This window comes from Coregonus lavaretus (assembly GCF_964263955.1).
Source record: "Coregonus lavaretus genome assembly, chromosome: 6".
Classification (NCBI taxonomy): Eukaryota; Metazoa; Chordata; class Actinopteri; order Salmoniformes; family Salmonidae; genus Coregonus; species Coregonus lavaretus.
The window spans coordinates 41,351,538-41,368,824 of NC_139993.1; the positions used below are offsets into that span (position 1 = coordinate 41,351,538).

General features: G+C 42.0%; 1 protein-coding gene across 1 annotated transcript in view; it reads right to left on the reverse strand.

Annotated features, from left to right (window-relative positions):
• Positions 1-17,287, reverse strand: part of LOC311131043 (cytosolic carboxypeptidase 6-like) — a gene marked incomplete at its 3' end in the record, with an annotated part of 241,496 nt that overhangs the window by 86,035 nt on the left and 138,174 nt on the right. The window contains exon 4 of the mRNA XM_084163865.1: positions 7,083-7,177. Coding sequence (XP_084019991.1) covers positions 7,083-7,177 — 95 coding nt within the window. The remainder of the gene's footprint in view (positions 1-7,082; positions 7,178-17,287) is intronic.

Genomic DNA, 17,287 nt, shown 5'->3' on the forward strand with positions numbered 1-17,287 from the left:
GGGGGCCCGTTGGCAGATAGCATTGTCCAGAAGGTCAACACCTTGGAAAGAAAAGCAGAGGAAAATATGGCACACTCTCTGAGCTTACGCAAACACAACACACAAACAACTGAGAATGCCAGTTCTATGGCTGCACCCTCTCATCACAGTTTCACATCCATTTGTAATTCAACGACAATCTGGAGGAAGAGAGCTCCTTCACAGAGAGAGGAGTAGTCAAGAGAATACACAAAGGAAAGATGTGATTATCAACTGCTATTGCTAGTGTTGGATTTTACTGGGCTGGTGGTGGGGAGCTTTGCGATGGTAAAATCTGAGAATCACACTGCAAAGAGATGAGTCATGTCATAGCTTGAGCCCGCCCCCTCCCAGGGAAAACCTATATTCCTCTAAGGAAACAGGAGAGATTAGAAGTTAGCCGGTTCAATTGTCTGCAAGCTCTTCCTCATGCAGCTCAGGGGTGGATGAGCAGAATGTTAAAAAAGCCCACAGACCTGTTGAGAGCAGGCTGACTCCACACGCCCACGCATGAGCTGTACACTGGCTTCGATCCACTTAACTACAGAGCAGTGAAGTTCACTTGGGAGATATATCAAGAAGTGGGAGGGCTTCCAATAAAAAGTCCCATTTGGATAACAATGATCTGGGGCCATTCACATTACATTAACTCACCGGCTGACATCTCCTAAACATTACACACTGTCCATCTCCCAATCTCTCCCCCCTCTGATCCAACTAATACTGATGGAAGGTGTCAGAATGGGCCAGCAGCTCACAAGGTGCTCCAGCTATGTCAGCTCCCTCAACGCAAGCATTTATCACCTGGCATAAACTGCTTGCTGTAACACAGTGTAAATACAGTGCTCTATCTCCTCTTATTACTGCACCTTCAGGCCTACGATGGATCCCTGCACTTGGCAATGGGTTCTAATCTGATTGCTGTCTCTCACAGGGGAACACAACCTAGACCCCAGTAGCACAACCAGGGGCCCCAGGCAGAACTTCTCCTGTGGATAGAGATTAAGGCTTCAACTTCTGGGTTAAAAGTGACTTTTTCACTGATAAATACAGCAAACGCAATCTATTCCCCATTTCATCTCTCTCTCTCTCTCTCTCTCTCTCTCTCTCTCTCTCTCTCTCTCTCTCTCTCTCTCTCTCTCTCTCTCTCTCTCTCTCTCTCTCTCTCTCTCTCTCTCTCTCTCTCTCTCTCTCTCTCTCTCTCTCTCTCTCTCTCTCTCTCTCTCTCTCTCTCTCTCTCTCTCTCTCTCTCTCTCTCTCACATCCTGCATATGTAGTTGGATAAGACAGTTAAAGCTCTTTACAGTTTTATTTATTTCATATCTGTTATCTGTCACTGTCAAAAGAACATTGCTACTTTTGAGGCTGCTCTGTTGTCATGATGATAAGCAAATGGAAGTGCTGTTAAAAGCATCTTGACCACTTGTGGCCAAAAAAACAATGCCATGTTCGGTCTCAGTAAGCTCACTGAGTTGTATTAATTCCTTCAGATGTGTTTAAAAAGCCCTTGAGCCTCCCTTTCTACAGTTTTACTGAGAGGTGTTTAAACAAGGTATTAGAATACTGAGGTACTCATGCTGTGCCTGTCCCTTAAATATTTGCCCACAATTACTTACTTTTAATTACTTAAAACATGACCAGAGTTAAATGATTAGTGCAGTATTAAACAGCTTAAAACCAATAGGCTGACAGTAACTAGGTCCACCTAATGTAGGCCTATTAGCTACAGCTGGGGATAACATAAGAACCATGAATCAAGAGGGAGTTTTGTTATTCAAAATATCAACAGTATAACTGTCTAATTTGTTGATAACACTGGGTTAGGGACTGCAAAGTAACAATAGGCCCCACTATTAAGAGTGACAGCAAATGTTAAATGTAGTCCCGTGTAGCTCAGTTGGTAGAGCATGGCACTTGCAACGCCAGGGTTGTGTGTTCGATTACAGTATGAAAAAAAAAGTAAAGTTAAAATAGTTTATTTTTATTTTTATTTTTTTTATATAACAAATGTAGCCTAATAGTCTCCTCCCAAGTCTGGAAATTCATCTTGACCATAGTTCACTCACTGTTTCACAAACAGTTGAACACTAGAAGAGCCGAGTGAGTCATTTTGACTCATTATGAATTGAGAATTCTAATATCTCTGCCATTTTTAAAGTCATGCCCCCCTCCGTCCTTGACTTTTCCTAAATATGTCTATTTAACACACATGTTGTAAGAATTTTGATATCACAAACCGAATTTGTGCTATAAGCAGTTTTAAGAGGACATGTAATTTTTTTCCCGGAGCGTCAAAAAGAAACGTTTTCTAATCCTCCTACAGAGTCACATCAGGTAAGATGTTTTGATTTCTATATAGTATCAGAAAGGGCCAATTCTGAGGTTTCCAAAACCCTTACCATTGCCAAATAACTATAAAAATTTAAGAGATGTGCTCTATTTCAAAATATAACTTTTTCCAATAATAACCACCATTCCAATGTGCTTCACAGTGAGCACGCGGCAATGGATAGCCAACGGTAACATAAACTAACGAAAATGCTATTGTATTTTTTTGAAATAACCTTTTTGTTTCGTATTCTGATGTTACGCTAGACCTTCATAAACACAACCAAAATATTATTTTTCCAATAGCATACAGTATATAAATGCATATATTAAGGCGTCAGCATGCTTCAGTTCGGCTAGCGCCTAACCGAATTCGGCATGCCGAACCGAACGAGTGTGCTCCCTTAAAAGACCTTCGCTTGATAAACGAGCAAAAATAGTCAGAATTAATCTAAGATAACTCAACAAATCTGTCAGACTATCTCAGACTGGCCAATAAAAATAAAATATTAAGATGGGCAGTCTGAGATATGGCTTTTTCTTTGCAACTCTGCCTAGAAGGTCAGCATCCCGGAGTCGCCTCTTCACTGTTGATGTTGAGACTGGTGTTTTGCGGGTACTATTTAATGAAGCTGCCAGTTGAGGACCTGTGAGGCGTCTGTTTCTCAAACTAGACACTCTAATGTATTTGTCCTCTTGCTCAGTTGTGCACCGGGGCCTCCCACTCCTCTTTCTATTCTGGTTAGAGCCAGTTTGCGCTGTTCTGTGAAGGGAGTAGTACACAGCGTTGTACGAGATCTTCAGTTTCTTGGCAATTTCTCTAATGAAATAGCCTTCATTTCTCAGAACAAGAATAGACTGACGAGTTTCAGAAGAAAGTTCTTTGTTTCTGGCCATTTTGAGCCTGTAATCGAACCCACAATTGCTGATGCTCCAGATACTCAACTAGTCTCTAGAAGGCCAGTTTTATTGCTTCTTTAATCAGCACAACTGTTTTCAGCTGTGCTAACATAATTGCAAAAGGGTTTTCTAATGATCAATTAGCCTTTTAAAATGATAAACTTGGATTAGCAAACACAACGTGCCATTGGAACACAGGACTGATGGTTGCTGATAATGGGCCTCTGTACGCCTATGTAGATATTCCATTAAAAATCAGCCGTTTCCAGCTACAATAGCCATTTACAACATTAACAATGTCTACACTGTATTTCTGATCAATTTTATGTTTTTTTAATGGACAAAAAAATAGGGACAAGGACATTTCTAAGTGACCCCAAACTTTTGAATGGTAGTGTACACTGAGATCATGTGACAGAAATCCAAATAAAAATCCATTTAAATTACATGTGTCTGGGTGCAAGGCACTGTACAAATAGGAAAAACACCAAGGGGGCTGAATACTTTTGCAAGGCACTGTACATGTAGGTAGAGTTAAAGTGACTATGCATAGATAATAAACAGGGGATCATGGCTAAACAGCTATTTTCAAGACTTGCCATAGATTTTCAAGCTGATTTAAGTCAAAACTGTAACTTGGCCACTCAGGAACATTCACTGTCTTTTTGGTAAGCAACTCCAGTGTAGAATTGGCATTGTGTTGTAGGTTATTGTCCTGTTGAAAGGTGAATTGTTCTCCCAGTGTCTGGTGTAAAGCAGACTGAAGCAGGTTTTCTTCTAGGATTTTGCCTGTGCTTAGCTCCATTCTGTTTATTTTTATCCTGAAAAACTACCCAGTATTTGCTGATGTCAAGCATACCCATACCATGATGCAGCCACCACCATGCTTGAAAATAAGGAGGCAGTTACACAATGTGTTGGATTTGCCCCAAACATAAGGCTTTGCATTTAGGCCAAAAAGTGTATTCGGTTGCCGTGTTTTTTTTATTCAGTATTAATTTAGTGCCTTGCTGCATACAAGATGCATGTTTTGGAATATTTTTAAGTCATTATTGTGGAGTCACTACAATGTTGTTGCTCCATCCTCAGTATTCTCTCATCGCAGCCTTTGAACTCTCTTTTAAAATCACCTATGGCCTCATGGTAACATCCCTGAGCAGTTTCATTCCTGTCCTGCAGCTCAGTTCAGGACGACTGTATCTTTGATGTGTCTGGGTGGTTTAATTCATAATCCACAGCATAGTTATTAACTTGACCATGCTTAAAGAGACTTTCAATGTCTGATGTGTTATTGTTACCCATCTACCAATCACTGCCCTTCTTTATGAGGATTTCAAAAAGCTCCCTGGTCTTTGTAGTTGAATCTGTGCTTGAAATTCAATACTTTACTGAGGGACCTTACAGATTTTGTATGTATGGGGGACAGAGGAAGGGTTAGTCATTCAAAAATTATGTCAATCCCTATTATTTCACACAGAGTGAGTCCATGTAACTTATTATGTGATTTGTTAAGCCAAATTTGACTCCTGAGCTAATGTAGACTTGCCTAAACAAAGGGGCTGAATACTTATGCAACGACTATATTTTAGTTATGTAATTTTTCATTAAAAAAAAATATCTTCCACTTTGACAGAGTATTTTGAGTAGATTGTTGACAAAAAATTGCAATTAAATCAATTTTAATCCCACTTTCTAACACAATAGAATGTGAAGAAATCCAAGGGGTATTTTGCAAGGCACTGTAAATGTTTAAAGCTGGGCCCTCTTGCCGTTTGTCACACCTCTGTAATCTCATAGAAAACAGAGAAGCAATGGTCTACCCTTGCTATTTAGTCAGAGATCCTCCAGAAACAACACAGATTCAGTAGAACATTGAACACTGTCTTTCCCTCTTCCCAGCATTGGCCTCCCACCATGCTGGGGTTGTTGCAGTGAGGGGACTGGGGTTGTGGCAGTGGAGGGGACTGGGGTTGTGGCACTGGGGGGACTGGGGTTGTGGCAGTGGGGGGGACTAGGGTTGTAGCAGTGGGGGGGACTGGGGTTTTGGTAGTGGGGGGGACTGGGGTTGTGGCAGTGGGGGGGAACCACGGTTTGATTAGGCCTCCCCACGCAGCCCTTTGATGAGGGGGACTGTGGCATTTGTAGGCAGAAGTGTTCTCAGTTGGATATTCCCCTTTCATAAATGGCACAGGGTCATTGCAATTCCGCATATAGCCACAAAAAGGCCAAGCTTTGAAAAGACAGTTAGGAAGGACTTGACTTCTGGGCAACATTCTACCACTGACATCAATAGCCAAAAACTCCCATCTATTCCCCATTGTCTCCCTTAACACAACTTGTATAAAATATTTATAGGTATCCACTTTTTCTCTCACAACAGGAATCGAACAATGTAGAATAGAGTAATAGCATTTCTTACAGCACAACAAGTTATCTTAATTTTTACATTTTCCCATAGAGTTTCCCACCAGATCAAGATAAAACAAATATGCACACAAAGCATTTGAACAGAACACATTGAGAGAAAGTGGAGCTCAAAGAGTCAGAACAGCCCTATGGTAACATGGCGACTAAAAAGTGTGAATCTGGCTGTGAGATGCAAAGTAGTTTATTGTTGCTCTCTGGCATCTCATTCTCATTGTCTCTCCCCATTAGCCTGTGACCAGGGGTTGGCAGACGTCGACAGTTTCCTGTGGCAGATGCCTGGCGTTTCAATGGCTGCCCTTGATTGCCTTATGACAGATGTCAAGGCTCCTGTTGAACGGGCACGCCCCGTGCCTCGGTGTGTCTGGCAGACAGCGGCCAGCCCCATGACACCCTCCCGCCCCACCTCCATCAGTCTCTGACTATTACCTCCGACAGCCATCACATAAGCACCCAACGGTTCACATGCAAATGGGCCCAGACACATCAGTTTTGGAATTCTAATGCATCAGTCTTAAGCCTTCCGCATGCTTCGGTTCGGCTGGTGCCTAGCCGAACTCGGCTAGGTGAACCGAACAAGTGCGTTTGCATACTCCCTTAAAAGACCTTCGCTTGAAAAATTAGACAAAAGCGGCAATTGTACCGTTTGTCCATCTTGAGACGCCGTAGCCAGTATACACTTCCTCAAAATAGTCAAAATGTATCTAAGATAACTCAAGAAGTCATTAATTTTTAAGTTTTTGCCGAGGAGATCTTAGTCGAGCAATTTTATCTAACTAAAATGTTTGGTTCAGTATTTCTTAAGTGATCGTTTTTTATTGAAAACGATTTGTCTCTCGTTGAATGACGACAAACATTTTAGTTAAGCTAGTTGTAAAGGGGCCTTAAGTTTGACACAGAGCAGTGTGACACAGAGGACAAGTTTTCAATTACAGGAGAAAATTAAGCCTATGTAGGTCCCCGTCTATGACAAAGCGTTACGTATGTAGCTGCTCTCGCCTCAGGTCTAATTCTCTAATCAACATCCCTGTCACTGTCCCTCTGACTACCAGGACATCGCTGTCATGGCAACGGAACATCTCTAGCAACATCTTCAATCTCACAACTTCAAACACTATTTCTAATGTCTGGAAATCTAAAGAGGTACAGGTTGAACAGGTTGTAGCAGAACAATTTTAGCACGACTAAACTGATTCTGACAGTTTGGACAAGCTTTGCTGGATCGATCTGTTATGGCCTGAGGTTGACTACATGTAGGTTTTCCTATCATAATAAACATGAAGGTTTCAGGTTTAAAGTAAAACCTCAGTTAATGTGTGGGTTTAAGCTTTCATCATAAAGTTCCTTGTATCGCGTGTCATGTTCCAAAATGTGCTATTTCTTAAATTTTATTTTGAAAACTGTGAACGTACCATTTAGGCCGGCTGGTGGACTTCACCACTGGAGACATGCCATCTCTATACAGGCTCTTGGTCTTGCTAAAGTTGACAATGTTGAAAATCACCCTCTGAAAGACAAACGTGAACATTCCATTAGAGAACAAGAAAAAGGGGATGATATGAAAAGGTAGAAATATCAGAAATGGAGCACTGAGAGGGAAACTGAGGAAAGTTCATGATGCCAACACCCCACTGATCAATCGTATATAATGACTGATTATTATGTCAGAGTAGAGATAAGAAAGTGAGCTTCAACGCATGATAGTACAACACACTATAAAGTAGAGATGAAAAGACTGGACATCTGTCAACATATAGCGTGGTGAAATGGTGGCCTAGCAAATGATCATGCTGAAACGGACATGCTACCATGGGGCCAGCTTTAAAACCCTGATTCACAGCTGAGTGAGGGATATTTCCTACTCTCCCAGGAAATGCACTGGGACCCCCCTCCTCCGCCAGGATCCTGATTAGAATCAGGGGAAGAAATATGGAGGGGGAGAGATGAATAAATATATAAATAATGATGATAATAATATCACCGTGCAGTAAATGAATCCTATTGATGGACCATATCAAATTACCAACTAAGTCCAGGTGGTGGAAGTGAACTGTGTGCTACTGAAATCCTATTACAACCCCCCCCCTCCTCCTCCCCCTCCCTCCTTGCCATCACAGGAGCAGGGATTGTGGCAGGCTGATTCAGACTTAGGTAAAATGACATTTAACTGATGTTCAGACTGGCAGCAGGCTCCTGTACCGTGGAGATAAGACCATCGCTGCTGGCATTTCAATTACACTTTACTGCCCTGCACATCTGTTGCCAGCCTACTTTCAGCTTTTCCTCAGGCAAATACATCCTCATTCTCTGCCTTACATTGGTCATCTTTCTTCTTTTTCTCCAATTCAGATTGTCTTATTCAGTGGCTGTGTCTCATGCATGTAATCTATTTGTTAAGCGTCTGAACTCCGAGGGGGAGCACTGTACTCCACCAAAGCAAGCAGGCTGCAACAGTCTCTGTGCTTCTGTTAAGACAAGGTGATTAAAGGAGGTTCCTTCCCTCCTCTTCAAGCTCAACACTGGATCACATGAAGACTCTCACAAGGAAGAGAAGACAGTGTGTTCTTAGAATTCATATTTCACTGAGACCCTTAAACATAGAGACCGTTGTCAATGCCATACAACACTCCTTCAGTAGCCTCCAACTGCTCTTAAACACTAGTAAAACGAAATGCATGCTCTTCAATCGAACGCTGCTGGCACCCGCCCACCCGACTAGAATCACTACTCTCGACGGGTCTGACCTAGAGTATGTGGACAACTACAAATACCTAGGTGTCTGGTTAGACTGTAAACTATCCTTCCAGACTCACATTAAGAATCTCCAATCCAAAGTTAAATCTAGAATCGGCTTCCTATTTCACAACAAAGCCTCCTTCACTCATGCTGCCAAACATGCCCTCGTAAAACTGACTATCCTACCGATCCTTGACTTCGGCGATGTCATTTACAAAATAGCCTCCAACACTCTACTCAGCAAATTGGATGTAGTCTATCACAGTGCCATCCGTTTTGTCTCCAAAGCCCCATACACTATCCACCACTGTGACCTGTACGCTCTTGTTGGCTGGTCCTCACTACATGTTCGTCGTCAAACCCACTGGCTCCAGGCCATCTATAAATCACTGCTAGGCAAATCCCCGCCTTATCTTAGCTCATTGGTCACCATAGCAGCACCCACCCGTAGTCTGCGCTCCAGCAGGTATATCTCACTGGTCATCCCCAAAGCCAACACCTCCTTTGGCCGCCATTCCTTCCAGTTCTCTGCTGCCAATGACTGGAACGAATTGCAAAAATCTCTGAAGCTGGAGACTCTTATCTCCCTCATTAACTTTTAAGCATCAGTTGTCAGAGCACCTTACCGATCACTGCACCTGTACACAGCCCATCTGAAATTAGCCCACCCAACTACCTCATCCCTATATTGTTATTTATTTTGCTCTTTTGCACCCCAGTATCTCCACTTGCACATAATCTCTTGCACATCTAGCATTCCATTGTTAATACTAATTGTAATTATTTTGCACTATAGCCTATTTATTGCCTTACCTCCATAACTTGCTACATTTGCACACACTGTATATATATTTTCTGTTGTATTTTTTGACATTATGTTTTTTTACCCCATATGTAACTCTGTGTTGTTGTTTTTATCGCACTGCTTTGCTTTATCTTGGCCAGGTCGCAGTTGTAAATGAGAACTTGTTCTCAACTGGCTTGCCTGGTTAAATAAAGGTGAAATAAAATAAATACAAATAAAAAGTTGTTGATTTCATTGCATGATGCACAATGGTGTTGTATCTAGGCAGATTCACTGTTTTACAGTCCAACCTCATTGCAACAGCACGCATGCCTGAAAGTTCATCCTCCAGCCAGCATACCTGTGAGGGAATTTATTTACAACATGTAGATGGAGAAACTGAACAACTGTTCAAAATACATGGTAGCCCAAACCACACTCATGCCTACAGAAGTGGCATGAGTGTGACAGATCTACACTGGAGGGTCATCATTCATCATCCACTTCCCTGACACCGAGCCTCTCACATGTACCCTACACTGCATCATAGATCATATGTGTCCCTGTCCTTTATAATGGCACATCATCACTAGTCCTGATTGCCTCTCTGTGCTTATGCACACATTCACCTTTCCACATCCAAAACTGCTGGTACTGCTGCTCTGCGGCTCACTTCTGGATGTGTTAACTGTGCTAGCTGTGTTAGCTGTGCTAGCTGTGTTAGCTGTGTTAGCTGTGCTAGCTGTGCTAGCTGTGTTAGCTGTGCTAGCTGTGTTAGCTGTGTTAGCTGTGCTAGCTGTGTTAGCTGTGTTAGCTGTGCTAGCTGTGTTAGCTACCATGAGCAGTGGCTCTCCAGCAATCCTTGCCAGTCTGCAGAGTCCTACAGCATCATCATCGAGGTAAATGGGAGATTGAGGTGAGGACGAGAGAGGAGGCAAATTGGAGTATTTTTATCTTGGGGTCATTAAGTGCTTTGTGTGGCCCACACCACCTGGAGCCCCCTCATCACACACAGGAAGACTGCCTGGCGGTTGGGTGCTGTAGACCCTCCACTCTGCCTACACCCAGGACCAATTTGGGAGCCCGTCTCCCTAGGTGCGTGCGCGGCGAGCGCTGTCCTGGAAATGTAATTACACATAGAACAGTTTGAACAGATTAACATCCAGGCTGTCTAAGCTGTCATCTCGATGAAGCATGTCAAACCCCCCTATGTCCCTGTCACTGCCAGAGCGGAGCCCAAACAGGTGTCTCTCTGTCACCCTGCAGCACACACCATGATACAAGCACCATGTAACCACTACGTAACCATTAGTTGAATTTCTGCCTTTGGTGAAACCTCTGGTGAAATAAGGTAAAATGAATAGAAAACAAGAAATTCTTCTTTGAGTACTATCTCATACATTTCTGAATGTTTTGATCTACAGTACCAGTCAAAAGTTTAGACACGCCTACTCATTCAAGGGTTTTTCTTTATTTTTTACTATTTTCTACATTGTAGAATAATTGTGAAGACATCAAAACTATGAAATAACACATATGGAATCATGTAGTCACCAAAAAGTGTTAAACAAATCAAAATATATTCTATATGTTTAACACTTTTTTGGTGACTACATGACTCCATATGTGTTATTTCATAGTTTTGATGTCTTCACTATTATTCTACAATGTAGAAAATAGTAAAACATTTAGAAAAACCCTTGAATGAGTAGGATTGTCCAAACTTTTGACTGGTACTGTAGCTCCAATGTGTTGACTGTAAGCAGCAGAGACAGGAAGCAGTGTTGGGGAGTAGTGAACTACATGTAGTTCAACTGCATATTGCAGAAGCTTGGTGGTAGTTGAACGAAATTCAAATCTAGGTAGTGTTTTCAGTAGTTAATTACTTTTTTTGCCATGTAGTGGTGTAGTTAACTACTGGAACTACACACTACTTTTGTTGCTTAATGAAAAGACAATAACGGTGAAGTAGGCAAGAATTACCATTATTTCCCTTTTGTATTTTAGGGGGTGGATCAGCTTTAATATTGCAGATATATTGTAACTTCCATCAATGTAATTGTCTGCATCACTTCCAATGTTTTCTTTTTCTTTTTCTTCTCGCATATATACAGTGAGGGAAAAAAGTATTTGATCCCCTGCTGATTTTGTACGTTTGCCCACTAACAAAGAAATGAACAGTCTATCATTTTAATGGTAGGTTTATTTGAACAGTGAGAGACAGAATAACAACAACAAAATCCAGAAAAATGCATGTCAAAAATGTTATAAATTGATTTGCATTTTAATTAGGTAAATAAGTATTTGACCCCCTCTCAATCAGAAAGATTTCTGGCTCCCAGGTATCTTTTATACAGGTAACGAGCTGAGATTAGGAGCACACTCTTAAAGGGAGTGCTCCTAATCTAAGCTTGTTACCTGTATAAAAGATACCTGTCCACAGAAGCAATCAATCAATCAGATTCCAAACTCTCCACCATGGCCAAGACCAAAGAGCTCTCCAAGGATGTCAGGGACAAGATTGTAGACCTACACAAGGCTGGAATGGGCTACAAGACCATCGCCAAGCAGCTTGGTGAGAAGGTGACAACAGTTGGTGCGATTATTCACAAATGGAAGAAACACAAAAGAACTGTCAATCTCCCTCGGCCTGGGGCTCCATGCAAGATCTCACCTCGTGGAGTTGCAATGATCATGAGAACGGTGAGGAATCAGCCCAGAACTACACGGGAGGATCTTGTCAATGATCTCAAGGCAGCTGGGACCATAGTCACCAAGAAAACAATTGGTAACACACTACGCGGTGAAGGACTGAAATCCTCCAGCGCCCACAAGGTCCACCTGCTCAAGAAAGCACATATACAGGCCCGTCTGAAGTTTGCCAATGAACATCTGAATGATTCAGAGGAGAACTGGGTGAAAGTGTTGTGGTCAGATGAGACCAAAATCGAGGTCTTTGGCATCAACTCAACTCGCCGTGTTTGGAGGAGGAGGAATGCTGCCTATGACCCCAAGAACACCATCCCCAACGTCAAACATGGAGATGGAAACATTATGCTTTGGGGGTGTTTTTCTGCTAAGGGGACAGGACAACTTCACTGCATCAAAGGGACGATGGACGGGCCATGTACTGTCAAATCTTGGGTGAGAACCTCCTTCCCTCAGCCAGGGCATTGAAAATGGGTCGTGGATGGGTATTCCAGCATGATAATGACCCAACACACACGGCCAAGGCAACAAAGGAGTGGCTCTAGAAGAAGCACATTAAGGTGCGCAGAGGGGACAAATACTTATTTCCCTCATTAAAATGCAAATCAATTAATACAATTTTTGACATGCGTTTTTCTGGATTTTGTTGTTGATATTCTGTCTCTCACTGTTCAAATAAACCTACTATTAAAATTATAGACTGATCATTTCTTTGTCAGTGGGCAAACATACAAAATCAGCAGGGGATCAAATACTTTTTTCCCTCACTGTATATATATATATATATATACACATAGACACACATACATACATATACGCATATACATACATATATACAGTGGGGAGAACAAGTATTTGATACACTGCTGATTTTGCAGGTTTTCCTACTTACAAAGCATGTAGAGGTCTGTAATGTTTATCATAGGTACACTTCAACTGTGAGAGACGGAATCTAAAACAAAAATCCAGAAAATCACATTGTATGATTTTTAAGTAATTAATTTGCATTTTATTGCATGACATAAGTATTTGATCACCTACCAACCAGTAAGAATTCCGGCTCTCACAGACCTGTTAGTTTTTCTTTAAGAAGCCCTCCTGTTCTCCACTCATTACCTGTATTAACTGCACCTGTTTGAACTCGTTACCTGTATAAAAGACACCTGTCCACACACTCAATCAAACAGACTCCAACCTCTCCACAATGGCCAAGACCAGAGAGCTGTGTAAGGACATCAGGGATAAAATTGTAGACCTGCACAAAGCTGGGATGGGCTACAGGACAATAGGCAAGCAGCTTGGTGAGAAGGCAACAACTGTTGGCGCAATTATTAGAAAATGGAAGAAGTTCAAGATAACGGTCAATCACCCTCGGTCTGGGGCTCCATGCAAGATCTCACCTCGTGGGGCATCAATGATCATGAGGAAGGTGAGGGATCAGCCCAGAACTACACGGCAGGACCTGGTCAATGACCTGAAGAGAGCTGGGACCACAGTCTCAAAGAAAACCATTAGTAACACACTACGCGGTCATGGAATAAAATCCTGCAGCGCACGTAAGGTCCCCCTGCTCAAGCCAGCGCATGTCCAGGCCTGTCTGAAGTTTGCCAATGACCATCTGGATGATCCAGAGGAGGAATGGGAGAAGGTCATGTGGACTGATGAGACAAAAATAGAGCTTTTTGGTCTAAACTCCACTCGCCGTGTTTGGAGGAAGAAGAAGGATGAGTACAACCCCAAGAACACCATCCCAACCGTGAAGTATGGAGGTGGAAACATCATTCTTTGGGGATGCTTTTCTGCAAAGGGACAGGACGACTGCACCGTATAGAGGGGAGGATGGATGGGGCCATGTATCGCGAGATCTTGGCCAACAACCAGGGCAACTAAGGAGTGGCTCCGTAAGAAGCATCTCAAGGTCCTGGAGTGGCCTAGCCAGTCTCCAGACCTGAACCCAATAGAAAATCTTTGGAGGGAGCTGAAAGTCCGTATTGCCCAGCAACAGCCCCGAAACCTGAAGGATCTGGAGAAGGAGTGGGCCAAAATCCCTGCTGCAGTGTGTGCAAACCTGGTCAAGAACTACAGGAAACATATGATCTCTGTAATTGCAAACAAAGGTTTCTGTACCAAATATTAAGTTCTGCTTTTCTGATGTATCAAATACTTATGTCATGCAATAAAATGCAAATTAATTACTTAAAAATCATACAATGTGATTTACAGACCTCTACATGCTTTGTAAGTAGGAAAACCTACAAAATCGGCAGTGTATCAAATACTTGTTCTCCCCACTGTATATACATACATATCCTTTAAAAATATATATATTTCCCTTTATTACTTTCCAACCCCACCATCCCTTCCTTAATTGGAGTAAACTAGTGAACAACAATGCTTAGGCCTCTACTTCATGCTTATACATACTATATACATTTTATGGACACAGTCAATAATTATATTTTGTTTGTTTTTACTCCTGAACTTCCTCCGATCATTTTCATGATGTCCATCTGGTATGCTTCTATATGCCATATCTTTCTAACTGTGCTCTTTCACAAAAGCTCACAATATATAACCTATATATGGTCCTCTGTAGCTCAGCTGGTAGAGCACGGCGCTTGTAACGCCAAGGTAGTGGGTTCGATCCCCGGGACCACCCATACACAAAAATGTATGCACACATGACTGTAAGTTGCTTTGGATAAAAGCGTCTGCTAAATGGCATATTACATTACATTACATATACTTATTATGGACACAGCATGTCTTACACTAGTTATCTTGTTGTTATTAGTCCCATCCTTCAGCTCCACTCAACACCTCCCATCTATCTCTTAACACCATCCATATTGGATTTCTATTTGCCATATATTTTTCAACTGTACTGTGATGTTTTACAAAAGTTCTGAAACGTTCTATTCTCATTGTTTCTACAGTTTGTGAATAGAAAATACACATTTTTGCTAAAAGTATTATTATATTATTGATCGATTGACTATGACTTTTCGGAATCAGACCTGCCTAATTGTCACTTGAAACATATATAGTTTTTGTGTTTAATAGGCTTAATTACATATTCTGTTAACATCTGACCCCAGAGTTATTGCAATGACATGCAGATCTATGACATTTCAGATTTAGATATGATAATTTATAACAAAGTAGTTTGTAGTAAACTATATTTTCTTAAAGGTAGCTTTAGTGTAGCTTAACTTCTTCCAGTGTGAAGTAATTGGTAGCTTGGTAAACTATATTTTCAGAGTAGCTTCCCCAACAATTCCCCCAAAACAATTTAGCAGACACTCTTATCCAGAGCGACTTACAAGAGCAATTAGGGTTAAGTGCCTTGCTCAAGGGCACATGAACAGATTTTTCACCTAGTAAGCTTGGGGATTCGATCCAGCGACCTTTTGGTTACTGGCCCAACACTCTTAACCACTAGGCTACCTGCCACCCCTGACAGGCATCAGCCTACTAAATGTGAAGAGTGTGGCCCTCACCTAACCATTGACCTCTACAGAGACACAGCACTCAGAGCTCCCAGGCCATGCACAGATAACCCAGTCCATGTGCCACTCTAAAATAGCTCTATGTCAAACAGTGTTTGGGAGCAAAATGCTGTCTTTTGATACACATCAATCTACAGTGAGCCCAGCTCCTGAACTGAACCCAGCACTGAAATATTAAAGAGACTATTCTTAATGGGGTGGTAGCCTATACAGACAATACAATCCTTCTAACAGTGGAACAAATTCTAGCTAGAAGTGCGAGTTGAGAGATCCAGGAAAGTGCAGGAAGGCATGATGAATCATGATTCAGACTTCAGAGTTGAATGGTATAAACTTTTTTAAAATTGAGAATCAGCAGAGGGTCATGGGTACTACGTAGAGTTAAGTGGTCTAGGGAGTGAACAGGAAGTGACCCGTTGCCATCTGTGGAACACATACAGGACTGTAGAACCAGTGGATCGGTGTCTGTCTGGCTCACAGTACACAGCAGAGAGCCCCTCAGTCATCACTGGAAACACTATTTTCACACCATTTCGCCCGGTGGGCGGTGCTATACGTCACAGTGGCCGTGGGTTTAAAAGTGCAAGGACTGTCCGATGCGCGTCCATGTTCAACCGATAACCCTCCGCCTGGGACCTCATTCATAACTTCTTCACCGACATCACTATGGTGGGTTTATACGTTATAGTTTACAATTGCACTTTCACATTAGTAAATAATTGCTTTATTTGAACTAATGATAGCCAGTTACCAAGTGGCTGGACCAGTTTTCCCAAAAGTGAACGATGTGTAATGTCAAGTTTAGCTTGCTAGCCAACCAACAACGTCAATGCCGCTATCAAGCCAATCTACTAAACTTACCTGAATAAAAAATATTAAACTGATCATGACTAGATTTAATCTCATTTCACTGGGATTGGTTAGTCAACATGCAATAATACCTGTATACTCTCAATCAATGAGATGAATTATTTGCGTTTAGATGAACAAGATCAGAACTACTGAGCCTAGCCTACCCTTTACCCCTCCCTTTTCAGTGACTGTGATGTGAAAAATGCTAACCAATACTTCAGGTCAGTGATCAATGACCATGTATAAATACATTGATATGCATGACATTTGTGTGAGTTGTACAGTAGTAGACCTAACTGCATAAGCTCTATGTGTGTGAGCATATCTCTCTCTCTCCCAATGTGAAAACTCTTTTTCTTTCTTAAAAAAAATGAAATTGGTATCAGCGTTGCTGGCTTAATTAAAAATGGTTAATCTGACGGATTTTGTACGTCCTTGGTCTTATTTATTTGTTAGAGGGCCTATACATGAGGCCAACTTTACCATATTATCCTGGAGGCATACTTACACACCCAGTCTCATTACTTTGCGTGAACGATATTGCTCTACTTCAAACAATGCGAAACTCGAATACAAAATAATTTGATTAGCTTCTTTCTGTTCTGTGGCTGCATGAAACTGCAAACATAACGTGAATTCAGCGATTACATTTGTTTACTTAATCTTTGTGGCTCCCTGATGAAACAGAATAACATCCATTACTGTAGTTAAACTTAGCCAACCATGTACTCTATGGCTTAGCGGTGTGTTGAGTAGATTCTACGATCCGGACTTGAGCAAGGGCTCGGCTCGTTCTCGACACCATGTGCCCCAATGACTGTATATGGTGTGCACCCGTATGCACGCTGAAATCTACGCCCACCGTGACGTACAGCACCGCCCACCGGGCGAAATGGCGTGAAAAGAGTGTTCCAATCATCACAGACACCCAGGCTTATTGTTCATGGCAGCCTACCTGTTCCTCTCCAGCAGGCATTGATCAGTCGATCACTGGAAAAGCATCACAACCAGGCCAACAACAGATTCA